The sequence below is a fragment of the Microtus pennsylvanicus genome, chromosome 3 (genome assembly GCF_037038515.1).
Source record: "Microtus pennsylvanicus isolate mMicPen1 chromosome 3, mMicPen1.hap1, whole genome shotgun sequence".
Lineage (NCBI taxonomy): Eukaryota > Metazoa > Chordata > Mammalia > Rodentia > Cricetidae > Microtus > Microtus pennsylvanicus.
Genome location: NC_134581.1, coordinates 10,491,300 through 10,504,408, shown reverse-complemented (window position 1 = coordinate 10,504,408; position 13,109 = coordinate 10,491,300). Strand labels below are relative to the sequence as shown.

Here is a 13,109-nt window from a genome sequence, read left to right as displayed (position 1 = left end):
TCTCTTTTTTTTATTTCTGTACTTTTTTTAGCCCCAGAGTTTTTGGGCCCTTGTTCTGTTTTATCACATCCTCAAACTATAAAGTTATAGAGAGCAAAACATTTTAGAGTAGAATAAATGCACACTGTGAAGATATGTGGAAGTGGGCCATTTGCACAATAAGATTGTGACCCTTGAAGATGCTACCTCTTCTTTCCCACATGATGTCCCTACCCAAGGGAAATTAATCTTGGGTTCTTCAGATATGGTGTGAGTTTTAAGTGTGTTCCGCATGGTCATCTGTGACCAGAAACTTATGGCAAATTATACTGTTTTATGTCTTTGCCTGAGACTGTAGTAATGGAGTAGCACGTCTTACAGTATAGTGGCTTAGAGTGTTTGTGGTGCAAAATATAAACAGGAAGACTCAGGGGATTTGATGTAAAGGTATAACCTTTGTAAGAGTCATATGGGCAGTTATTATGTGAAGACTATAGAATACCAAAACTATAAATAATTCAGTGATGTTAATCCAGCCTCTCTCGAGAAATGACATATTTCAGTTGAGACCTGATAACCAGTCAAGGAATAATTAATTGTAAGAAAAACACTTTGGCCAGAAGAAAATAGTGACTATGAAAGCCCAAAGATGAGGGCTGGAGAGATGGCTCAGCTGTTAAAGGCTAATCTCACAACCAAAGATGAAACCCCAGAGGTGAACAGGACTTGGTTATTTGAAGAATACAGACCAGGGCTGCTTGGAGCCCAGTCAGGGAGAGGAGACAGTGTCTGAGGTTGTTTCGGCGTAAATAAATGCAAGGCTGATATTAAAGAATATATACAGCTTTAATGTTTAAATAAACTTACAGAACCGAGGTTCTGTTTAACCCTACATTAGGTGTTTTAAACAAGTGAGCAAATTTTTGATAGGTCCTAGAGGTAGGATCCCATAAGAATTTTGGTCTTAAGAAGAGAGGGCCATGCACAGGGTGACGGTTCAGAGGAAGCCTGTTTCTGTTGCTCTTGTCGTGGGTCCGGGTGCACAGCTGTACCTTATGCTTCTGTCTCTGGTTTCTTTCATAATTGTCGTTGCAGTGCTCTTGATTGAAGCTCTGATTAAATTCTTTGACTCTAGTTTTAAAAGTACTATTTGAGCAGAGTTAAGAACACGAAATTAAATCATCAGATTTGACCGTTTGTCATTTGGTTCAGGAAACTGAGAAATGCACTTTTGTTTTTCCTGAGGATTTTAAGAAGCTTGACTTTAATTTTCATATTATAAAAGCAATATGGTAAAGTCCCTAAGTGCAGCAGAATTAGCTTCACTATTAGAAGGAAAATGGAATTAAAGCTAAGCATATTGTGGCTGGAAGGAGCCAACACCAGCCCAGATGAAAAGACTACAAGTTGTGATCTCTGTGACTGTGGTGGGGCCTGGTGTCAGCTTGGAGCTTTCTAGACAATCTCCTCCGCTAACAGAGATGTAAACACCAACAGTATTGGTGGCTGCAGCTGTTTCTTTTTCCCTTTCATTGTGAAAACACTGTGTATAATTTGTCTGATGTGCTTGTAGGACCAAGTTCAGTTTGGCTTATAATCACGGTACAGTAATTTCCAGTTTCTCTGTTTTGAGACCGTTGCCAGGAGGGGAATTATTTACCTTAGAGGCTGGCAATAAAGTCAAGCATAGGAGCTAGGCTTTCGGCTGTAAAATTACCTTGGTATTCAGCTTATATGAGTCAGTACCGTAACTTCAGCTAGTTTTGTATATTTTCATAGCATGTTCTTTGGTGGCGAATGTAGAAGCTCTTTTCTTACATTCATTTAAAAACATATCTCTGTGACCATGAGCCCAAGTGCCTTCTCAGAGCTCGATAATGTAGTGATGGCTGTGCAGCCTGGAGAGAGGGTGCTTAGCTCCCCTGCAGCTGCGCACTGGCTAGTTCTGTCTCCACCAGAAGCAAGCTTTGTTCCGTGTGGCCCCGCTGTCCGTGCACAGAGCTGCCTTTGATGGGCTGTCTTTGACGTGATTTGTTTACGGCAGCCAGAATGCTTCCTGCATAATGAGAGCAGTTAATCATGGAAACTGGGCAATTCCTGTTTGTGCACTTCTAGCAGTCTTCTGTTGTAAATATTAAAAGGTAATGACAAAAGGATGAAAACCTTTTTTAAAAGGCGCAAACCAGCTAATCCATCAGATCATGTGATTGCTACTGATTACATGGATATCTTTAGGGAAGCAGAAAATGATTGCTGAACACATGCCTTGTGTTTTGATGATTGCATTAAAAGTCCCCCAGTGGGATGACATTTATTGGCTCCTAGAGCTTTTCTTAGATTAAATTTCAGACATTCGGTACAAGGAGAAACATCACAACGTGTATCTAACAGCATATGTGCAGTTAAAGAATAATTTTGATCAAGCCCTGCTAGGCTTTGCTAAAAAAACGAGGGTTTTCAGCAAGACCCCAGACTTTTATTTTGAAGTGGAGTAGCAGCTGTTGGCTATTGCGGTGCAGAGCTGCAGCGCGGCCTGGGTCACACAGTGCTCCCGGTGCCTGTAGGCTGCAGGCCGAGCCCAGTGGCGCAGGCACTGAGCTACACTTATTTTGCTGTGATATTTGACCTCTTGATTTGAAAGAGCTCCCTGGACTATCTGAATGGCTATGGGAGATGGTGAGTATGATTTATTTTCCTTGTTGTGCTGTGTTAGACACTTGGTTTTAAGGGGATGATTGTTTGCTATACAAGAAATGCATTTCTCCCTAAAGAATGAAGGACATCTCTGTGTTTGTGTGCTGTCAGGTATTTATGCATGCATGTGTCTTTTTTTCACTTGATATGTCAGTGTGGGGTCTGGCAAACAGAAAGTGAAATTTACCTTGCAACCGAGCACGGCTTCTTTAGTCTGGTATTGGGTATGAAGGGGTAGTGGAAGGGTCAGGAAATGTGTACAGAAGCTCTGGAGGGAGAACATGGCCTTCAGAGCAATGGCAGATTTAGGCAGGGAGGCTTGATTAGCTAGCTTGACATTTTTCCTATTGTATTTGACAGAATTGGAATTCTGTGGTAATAAAATACTTAAGAGTAGCAAAATGGCTTGCTATGGATACTACATTAATTAGTGTGCTTGTGGTTTGTCAGGGTAGTAAACATTCTTTAAGAAATTTATATAGGACATGATTTAGTCACAATTGCCTTTGTTGGTGTTTTGGTAAGAATAATTTTAAAAACACCTATTTCTATAGTGTTTTATACTTTTCAAAGGCACTTTGATATACTTTATATATATTACTCCTCAGGTACAAATGACTAGTGAAGTGCACAGACATTTGGTGTTTCCATTTCACAGATTAGGAAACTGAGAACTGCTGAAAGGTGTGTTCCAGGTCCAGGCACAGACAGCAAACTAGGCTGAATCTACAACCCCAGATGTACATCTGCTATTGTCCTTCATAGCACTGAATATTTGAGCCTGCCTATTATTAAGATGCTTAGAGGTATGTTTCATAATCACTCGGAGTGTGTACAGAGGAAGTGTAAGGCTTCTACAGTGTTTTGGTGTGTGTGTGTGTGTGTGTGTGTGTGTGTGTGTGTGTTCTTAAGGACCCCTTGCTTGGATTTGTAGTTTTTAAGTCTTAATATTGTCAGACTTCCTGTGACGATCATGACCTCTGTCCTCTGAGAGTTGGTCCTCTGGTGCTATTATGAATGGGTTGCAAACTCACCAAGTTGCTGTTATTGATAGTCATTTAAAGTATTTATGTATATTTAAATGCATTTAAATAAAAGTGTGATAATAGATTTTTACACATTGTTGTGATTCTGAGAATTTATGTAACTTTTATATGACCTTATATAAATAAGTTAGATATACTTTATTAATTTTTAAGGTAAAGAACATCAAATTTATTTCTCAAAAGCTTAAGAGCATTGCCAAGTTTCTTTTCATAGGAAGATAAGACAGAACAAAAATGTTTAATTTTTAGGCAACTAAATGTTGCATTTGCTTTGAATCATCTAGATTTTATTTAATTTTTAAATCCCATCCTTGTATGTTTACTTATTGGCTTTTATTTTCCAAATAATATATTCAGACAGTTAAGGAATGTATTGATTTTCTTTTTAATGCAAAGTAATGACCTCTTGTAAGGCTTAGAGGGTAGCCTTCCAACTAATTCTTTTCCTTAAAATAGTAACACTTTTATTGGATTAAAATATACCTTTAAAAAACCCTTAAAAGTCTGAATAATAAAGCCACGTGTATCTGAGCAGACTGTCAGGATGGGTAGTCTTAATGTTTGGTATACTCTGCATGTAAGTGCACTGCACTATTCCTAACCTATTTGCTCATTTAAAATTTTAACTATGGACTTAGTATATAAATAGCATCTTTTTAAAATTGAAATGATGATCATAATGCAAAAATCCCTTAAACTTGTTTATATTTTATATGATGCTTTTTCATACTTTTTATTGTACTGTAAACATAAATTTTGTGTTGATTGCTGTTTATTTGCTTTAGGGGTGGGGACTAGTGGGGATGGACCCCAGGGCCTCACTTACTCTGGACAGTTATTTTAGCACTGTGCTGCATCCCCTGAAAACAGTTATTCTGAATATATTTTCGGCATTTGCTTTGTCTGCTCAATAACACATGAAGTGTTTTAATGCCATGCTGTCAGGTGTTACTCTGTCTCATTTGTTTAAACTGTTGCATAGCCTTCCTGTGTGTGTGTGTGTGTGTGTGTGTGTGTGTGTGTGTGTGTGTGTGTAATATAACCATTTCATGTTCTGTGAAAGTTTACATTTTTGCCATATATGATTTTTCCTAAACTGTTCTGGAAAAGCTGTTTGTGTGAATACTGATGTGTGCATTTTTAAAAATATAGTGTAAATAGCATTTTAGGACTAAAAATTTCACTTTAAGTTGTTTTAGCTATAACTTTACTCCAAAAATACTTAATTATGTACATTTTCATCAGTCATGCCTGCTAACCAAACATTCTTTCCAGTTCTTGATATTATTAGTCGTTTAAATATAATTTGCCAATCATATGAGTGAAAAGTATCTTTGACATTGTCAAACTTGCCTGCTTTCTGATGACACTGGTCATCTTCATATGACGTGTGTGTGTGTGTTCTGAGTATTGCTTCTTGGCTTACTTTGTGTAGGTCTCTTTACCTTTGCATGTAGATGTGGAGGCCAGAGGTTAATGCTGATGTCTTCTTCCTTTGTTCTTGCTTATTTTCTGAGACAGAATTTCTCACTGAACCTGGAGCTTACTGTTTGAGCTGGGCTAACTGACCAGCAAGCCCCTAGGATGTGCCTGTTGCATCCATCGGGGATAGGAAGGAGGTTTTAGATACGGGTTGGTGTATTTGCAGTAAGAACTTTCCAGTTCACCTTTTGACATCTTTAGCCAAATCATTTGACTTTTTATTTGTTTACAACTGATCTGTAGGTATTTCAGTTATGTCATTGGCAGTTTTATTTATTTCAAGGTCAGCTCACACTTGCGCTCTCATATTGCTTCCTGGGGTGGCTTAATGCTTGGTGAGTTCTTGAGGGTGGCTTTTAGATGCTTTTAACTTCAGTTGTTTCATTCTTATTCCAAAGCATAAAACCAAACATCGGAGTAATTGTGTAATATTATGCTCTCAGCAGTCAAATCAGAGAGGGTTAATTAAAAACCTGTAGGATTATTATGTGGTGCTGCGGCTTGCAGTCTGCCCCAGAAGCATGAGAAAGGAATTTGGCCTTTTGTTGTTCCTGCAGAATTGCTGGAAAGAAATACGGTTTTGTTATAAATGGTCTGTTCCTAAATTTTTAACATTTCGATACAGTCTACTCAAAAACTAATTTTTTAAAAGTATATGCAACTGGACCAAGCAAGGAGGCAAGCTCTTTTAATCCCAGCATTTAGGGAGAAACAGGGAGAGCTTTGTGAGCTCAAGGCCAGCTTGGTTTATATAGTGAGTTCTAAGCCACCTAGGGCTGCATAGTGAGATCCTACCTTTAAAAAAAAACATGAAATTTTAGGGATCACCCTTCTGTGAGATCCTTTTGCTCCTAGGACCACTTTAGACTCATCTAAACTTAAAGAGGAGTGGACCACTAGCAAGAAACTCATGCTGAAAAGACCCCTTTCCATGCTCCTCAACAGTTTTTATGACGCACTAGGATTGTATGATGTAAATCAGAACAAAATCTGCTTTTTCACTTGCTGATGTAAGGACAATATTTTCTACTAAAATCAATGATGGGATGAAAAAAAAGAAGAAGAAAAAAGAAGCATGTGAAGAGAAGTAAATTACAAGGAACAAAAGAATAGGTATTATTAAGAATCATGAAAGCCAGCAGTGCACGTAACAGTCCAAGAAGAGATGCTACTTCAGGAAGTATTCAAAAGCCAGAAGAGACTGATGGCCACTTGAAACAGTCAGACGTTTCTCTTATTCATCTGATTGAATTTTCCATCTTATCAAAACCCTTAAAGCATGGCATTAGCATTCATGTAAGGCAGAAGACAATGAGTAGCCGTCACTAAGATTGAAACTAGCCAGTGGCTAAAAATAAAGGAACCTTCTAGTAGCCACTGCTGGCCTTAGCCAGCCACCTCTGGTACAGCTTTGTGAGGTACCTTCCAGCAGACTGAGGCAGAATGAGACTTCCTGAGGCAGTCCCATTTACCTGCTGGCTGCAAATTGTTGGGTACCAGTAGCAACATATTTTCAAACCTGATATCGGTAATGAATTGTCCTCTTTAAAGGTTTACAGCATTTCTTTGTTCTTTTAGAATATTACGGTTCAATGTTCTTAGCTGCTGCCTTGAAAATTTAAGTGACAAATTTCTGTACAATTTCTAACTTATGAACCTCGTTTATATTTATCTTTGTGTATTTCATGACATATTATTTAATTTTATTGATGACAGGTATGGTTCAAATTGTCATTATCTCTTGATTGGATCATTGAAGGTCTTGAATCTTTAAAGATAATTTTCAGGGGGAAAAAAAGATAACTTTCAGCTGGGCGTGGTGGCACATGCCTTTAATTCCAGAACTTGGAGGCAGAGATAGGCGAATCTCTGTGAATTTGAAGCCAGCCTGTCTACAAGAGCTAGTTCCAGGACAGCAAGACTGTTTACACAGAGAAACCCTGTCTCAAAAAACAAAACAAAACAAAGAAAGAAAAAGATAACTTTCCTCCTACTATTCAAAGGGGAAAACCCCCAGCAAAGTCTTTAAATGTATTTTAAGTTGTTTACTGATATCTTCTAAGTTTCATCTTCTAATAATTTTACTGAATATTTATTTTCAAGCTAAAGACAAGTTAAAAACTTTTTTTTTTTTTTGAGACAGTGTTCTTTGTGTAGCTTTGGCTACTCTGGAACTAGCTCTGTAGACCAGGCTGGCCTCCAACTCACAGTAATCTGCCTGCCTCTGCTTCCTGAGTTCTGGGATTAAAGGTCTGTGCTACCACTGCCTGTTTAAATTTTTTTTCTAGCCGGGCGGTGGTGGCGCACGCCTTTAATCCCAGCACTCGGGAGGCAGAGGCAGGCGGATCTCTGTGAGTTCGAGACCAGCCTGGTCTACAAGAGCTAGTTCCAGGACAGGCTCCAAAACCACAGAGAAACCCTGTCTCAAAAAAACCAAAAAAAATAAAAAAAATAAATTTTTTTCTAGCTTTTATTTCTGAAGATTTTTGCTTTCTATTGTATGATAATAATAATGTAGTTATTATAGACAGATATATATGTTTGTGTGTAGGTTGTGCATGGTTGTGAGGCATTTAGGTGTGCATGCTTTATTGTGACATGACCAGAGATCACTGCTACGTGTCTTCCTCTGTTGGTCTCCACCTTACTTTTCTGTCACTGAATTTGGAACTCACTGTTTTGGGTAGGCTGACCTGCCAGCTCCAGAGCTACCTCTCCCTACCTGGGGTTATTGAAGCTGCCACCATATCCAGCTGTGTACATGGCTCCTGGGGATTTGAACTCAGGTCCTCATTCTTGTACACAAAGTACTTTTCCACTGAATGTTTCTCCCCAACTTTCTCTTCTGTTATTTTTTCTTTTTATTATGTCTCATCCCTTTGTTTGCGTCTGCCTCTCTTCAAGGAATAGTTGTTCCTAGTTATAAGCTGGAAGTATTAGGTTGTTCCACTGTGTCTTTAGTGCATTTTGTTTCTTCTTTCTCTTTCCTGTGTATCCTGAGAAACATCATTTTATCAGGCAAACCTTTAACCTTGGCAAACAAAAGTTTAAGTGGTTCCAAGAACTTGCATTTTCTTTTTTCAGTAGTTTCTTTTTCAAAAGGTGTGTGTGCGGGTGTCTGGTTTATCTGTCTCTGTGTGTCTGTTTTTATAAATACACCCTACACATTCGTGCAAGCTGTGTGTGCACTACCTGTAGGTGTGGAGATTCTGAGTTGAGGGTTTTAAGGATGAAACCATCCCATAGATTTTCAGTTGCTCCTTGTATTCCTTTCTGTCATAGGCATTGCCACTTCTCTGTCATTCTGCAAGGTGGATAATTTTTAAGCTGTGGCAGTTAGATTCTTGGGATTCTGGTTTGTAGCTAGACACAAAGAAATAATCCCAACACCTGGAGGTTGAGGCAGGAGGATTGCCATAAATTCAAGGCCAGCATGTACTATAAAGCAAGACCCTGTCTGGGGGTGAGGGGAAAAAAATCCACGTTGCAACTTTGATAAAGTGTTCTTCCCCAGTGGTCATCCATCCCTGTTACTGGCATCTTGTAAGAATGTGCTGACATTCTTTAAGGGTTTACCCCACTTATTTTGCTCTTTGCTTCCATGTTCACTCTTACATTGTGGCTTATAGTATTGCGTTCTATCGTATGGATGTTGAAAATAAAGTGATTTAAATTATAATTTTTAATGATTTCAGTGTTTAGATCTCAGTTGCTTTATAAATTTTTTTCCAGTTTTTTACACTAGGATTCAAGTTAGGTTCCCCACTATTATTGGCTAATACATCTCTTATCAGCAATAGAGATGATCTCTCTTTTTGGCTTTTACTTGGCATCTGTCAGGTAAATATCTTCCATTCTATACCTTGGTAATTGCATTATAGTAGTACTTTTGTTGATTATTTTGTTTAATCTTTTGTTTGTGTGTTTGGTTTCCTGGAAGTCTCATATAGCTGAGAATGATCTTGAAATCCTGACCCTCCTGCCTCTTCCTAAGTGCTGGGATTTCAGGCATGTACCATCACACCTGTATCTCTATCCACTGTATTTCTTTTGTTGTTGTTGTTGTTGTTTTCAAGACAAGGTTTCTCTGTAGCTTCCGTGCCTGTCTTGGAACTAGCTCTTGTAGACCAGGCTGGCCTTGAACTCACAGAGATCCACCTGCCTCTGCCTCTACTCTATTTCTTTAAAATGCTTCAAATGGCTTGATCAAAACCGAGTCTTATTTGGGTGTTTTGTTGATAAAGATTTTCCAAGAGTGCTGTTTTGTTTGACTGTGGTAGTCTGAATGAAAATGTCCCCCATATAGTCATATATTTTAATGTTTGGTCCCTAGTTTTTGGAACTGTTTTGGGAAGGATTAAGAGGTACAGTACCAGATCCAGATTTGGGTTTCTGTCAGAAGACGCACAATATCTGGCTGTCTTTGTGTTATTAGTATTAAGCAATGTATTTAGTCATTGACTAGATCTGTCTTTTATATAGGTCACTTTGTGTTTATCATTTCAATATCCTTTGATCCAAATTTTTTGTAGGGTATACACTGTCTATCTTGTGGCTTGAAAGGAGGTAAAGAATATAAACAATGGAATAAGTAAAGCAGTTGTTCCAGTACTATGGACAGGGTGGTAAAAGTCTGGCTTTAGATTAGGAGTGGCAGCAGAAGTAACGAGAAATAGTTGGGCTTCCAATACTACTGAGAGTTACATAGGACAACAACTGTTGGTAGATGGTGGATGTGGGCATGGGAGAATGCATAGGGTGTGTTTCCACATTTTGGGCTTGAGTAGCAGAGATAATGATGTCATTTATCACACGGGTATGGGAAGACTTTAAAATAGTGTTGGTGTAGTCATTTGTGTTAAACTGAAGATGCCTCTGACATCTCCATAGAGGATGATTTCCTCAGGGAACAGGTCACAGATAGTGGTCGTATGGGTTTGGAACTCACAAGATATTCTAGGACAGAGGTGAGCACTGGAAACTTCTCAACATTTCAAGAATACTTAGCATGGAGAGTAGATGAAACACTTTAGAAAAGTTGTGGAATAGAGAGAAGACTTTGACAGGATGGCTGGGTTAAATAGGAAGTGCCACCAGAAAGGACTTAGGAGGGGGACCTGTGGGGCCAGACAGAAAAGAGGAGATAGAGCATTCTGTGCATTTCCTTAAACATGAGTGGTGGTTGTAAGATTTCTTGTTTACTAACCTGTTGATAATTTAGCTATTAATTAAGGACTATGCTCATTGGTCCTCACTGGCTCTGCAAGAATATAATAGCCCAGAAACCCAATGTCCTATTGCTTGTTGTTTTAATTAGAATAAGGAAGGATATAGCTTCAAGTGAAAGAGGAACTGTGGTATGAGAAACTAGTTAGTAAGAAGTAGAGTGCATTTCTTGTGTGTAAATCCCTAGTATTAGGGTTCTTACTGAACTAGTTGTTTTCTTGAAGAAAACCTGCACAAAATTAATACTGTGAGACCTGTGTGTGGGTTTGGCTTGCTCTTTTTGCCCTGTGAGATGGAACAACTTTTTGTGTTTTATGTGTATCTTAGACACAATTACTTTGGATTACATGTATCCTAAACATGATGTAGAAAGTGTAAAAAACTTGTGAAATTGTGACCTGCCTTCAATTAGAAGAAAAGAAAAAAATGGTGCACATGTATGTATGGGTTTGTTTAAAGTTACAGGAACTCACAGTCCTGGGAAAACAGGGGTCATGGGGTACACCTGTAATTCCAGGATGTAGGAGATAGAGGCAGGAAGATTATAAATTTGAGGCCAGCCTGGGATATATGGCAAGACCCCGTTTAAAAAAGAAGAGAGGGAGGCAGATCTCTGTGAGTTCAAGGCCAGCCTGGTCTACAGAGCAAATTCCAGGACAGCTAGGTGCTACACAGAGAAACCTTGTCTTAAAAAACCAATAAAATAAAATAAAAAGAAGAAATCTTAGGAGGACCAGTTGGTCTTATTTCATATAATATGTAGCAACTCCTGCTGAGCCTAAGGTGGTAGTGCCCCGTAATCATACGTGTTAATTTTTGTCAATATGTGCAGATTTACATTGAGTGGGATAAAAAGAACAAATAGACCAATGTTTGTTTTATTGTGTTTTGCTATAAACTGAGTTTAGCTTTGTTCAGATTTTGCTACCAAAGGAATTTAAAAGACAAATACAAGGCAGCAGCTGAGATGTCTGGAAGGTTTTGCTCACGAACTCTCGGTCTTGATAATTACAGCTCGAATACTTAAAGCTACAATAACAGATTTCAGGAGCTAAAATACTGTATCCAATAACTCAGTGTGGTGGAAGCAAAGTCAGTGTTCCAGAAAGTTCTTCCAAACAAGGGCAGTTGTCTGTGGATGATGAAACCACATTGGTATGGTGTTATTCCAGATGTTCACCTTTAAAATCTATGACTCTGGCCAGGCATTTGTGGTCCATGCCTTTAATCCTAGCACTTTCTGGGCAGAGACAGGTGGATCTCTAAGTTTGAGGCCAGTCTGGTCTACAGAATGAGTTCTAGAACAGCCAGGGCTACATAGAGAAATACTGTCTCGAAGCAGAAAAAGAAAAAAGAAAAGAAGCTTCACTCTAGAGGCAGAGTCCGGTAGATACCCGTGAGTTCTAGACGAGTTTTGTTTACATACTGAGTTCCAAGCCAGCCAAATCTACGTAGTGAGACACTGTCTGCAAAAAACAAAAGAGGAAAATAGCCTTTCACCTAGTCTGTAGTTTACTAACTTTTAATTATGTTAATTTTAAGAATTGAAGAATCACCTGACTGTCGTTTTCATCCCAAACCAAACATGGTTAAAAACTTAAAACTATTTGTTAAACCCGTATAAGTATCATGGATTTGAAGGGGTCCATGCAAGAAATGTGAATACTGACTTGGAGGTTTTAATCTGAAAAGACTAGCCGAATCTTTGGGTGCTAGACAGGATATTTAGGTTTTCCTAAAAGACATAAAATAGATGGAGTTCTACTGAAGAAAATGAAAAGACCAAGCAAAAACTGCTTTTCTGAACTCTTGACTTTGGGCATATGAGTGGGATTGTGGGCCAGCAGCATAGTGCTCCCCCAACTTCCACACATGCTTTTGAAGGTGGCAAAGACAGGCTGAGCTTCCTTCCTCACTTGGTCTGGTTCTCTTCTCTCATTCTGTCTTCCTTCCTCTGTTCCCTCTGTTTCTTTCTTTTAGTCTCCTCCATTTTTTTCCTATACTTGATCTCTTTCTTCTCTTCTTCATCCTCTTCTGTTTGCATCTTTCTTTGTGCCCCCACCCAGAGGGAAGGACAATTCAGTTTATTGTTTTTCTAACTCTTGTCCAGGCCACACAGCTTAGCACCTACTAAACAATTCATTTTTCTTGCACTTTTGTTCAACTAGTGTGTGGACATTTATTTGGTTTTGTTTACTTTTTACGACGTCTTCAAGAATTTGAGTTTTTTGGGGATTTGCTTTGGTTGTTTTGATTTTTTTTTCTCTTAAGATTATTTTATTCCGCAGTGTAGTAACCATAGCGGAGGCAGGCACTCAGTACAGCTTTCCGTGTACCTGCCTCCTAGATTTGTGAAATAGTCATGCTTTGCCACATTTATGTAAAATTTTTTAAAACTTTATTGCTATTTCTAGTCTACTCATCTCTTTTCTCTCTCATTTAGGTAACAAAAGACAAAGTAGTGTTTCTTATTTGTGAATGCATCTAAATATAAGAAGTTCTGTAAGGAGCTTCTTCTAACTAGAGAATTGACATTTTAAAAAAGAATTTATTCAAAACTCGTGGAACCAGGTCTCAGATTCTAGAACAGGCGTCTTCAATTCCCTTCACATCTCAGTCACTCCTTCCATAATCCCCTCCCATTTTCATGACTTCCTCCTCCCTTCCTGTCTGTTTCTCTTC

General features: G+C 38.6%; 1 protein-coding gene across 43 annotated transcripts in view; it reads left to right on the top strand.

Moving 5' to 3' along the window:
- Clasp2 (cytoplasmic linker associated protein 2) overlaps positions 1–13,109 on the top strand; it is a 192,101-nt gene that overhangs the window by 45,411 nt on the left and 133,581 nt on the right. For 10 of the 43 annotated variants that reach the window (XM_075964331.1, XM_075964325.1, XM_075964329.1 and 7 more), the window contains exon 1: positions 1,949–2,655. The exons of the other annotated variants lie outside the window; for them this stretch is intronic. In XM_075964331.1, coding sequence (XP_075820446.1) covers positions 2,640–2,655 — 16 coding nt within the window. In that variant the 5' untranslated portion in view covers positions 1,949–2,639. Of the gene's footprint in view, positions 1–1,948; positions 2,656–13,109 lie in introns of those variants that run through there. 43 annotated transcript variants of the gene reach the window in all.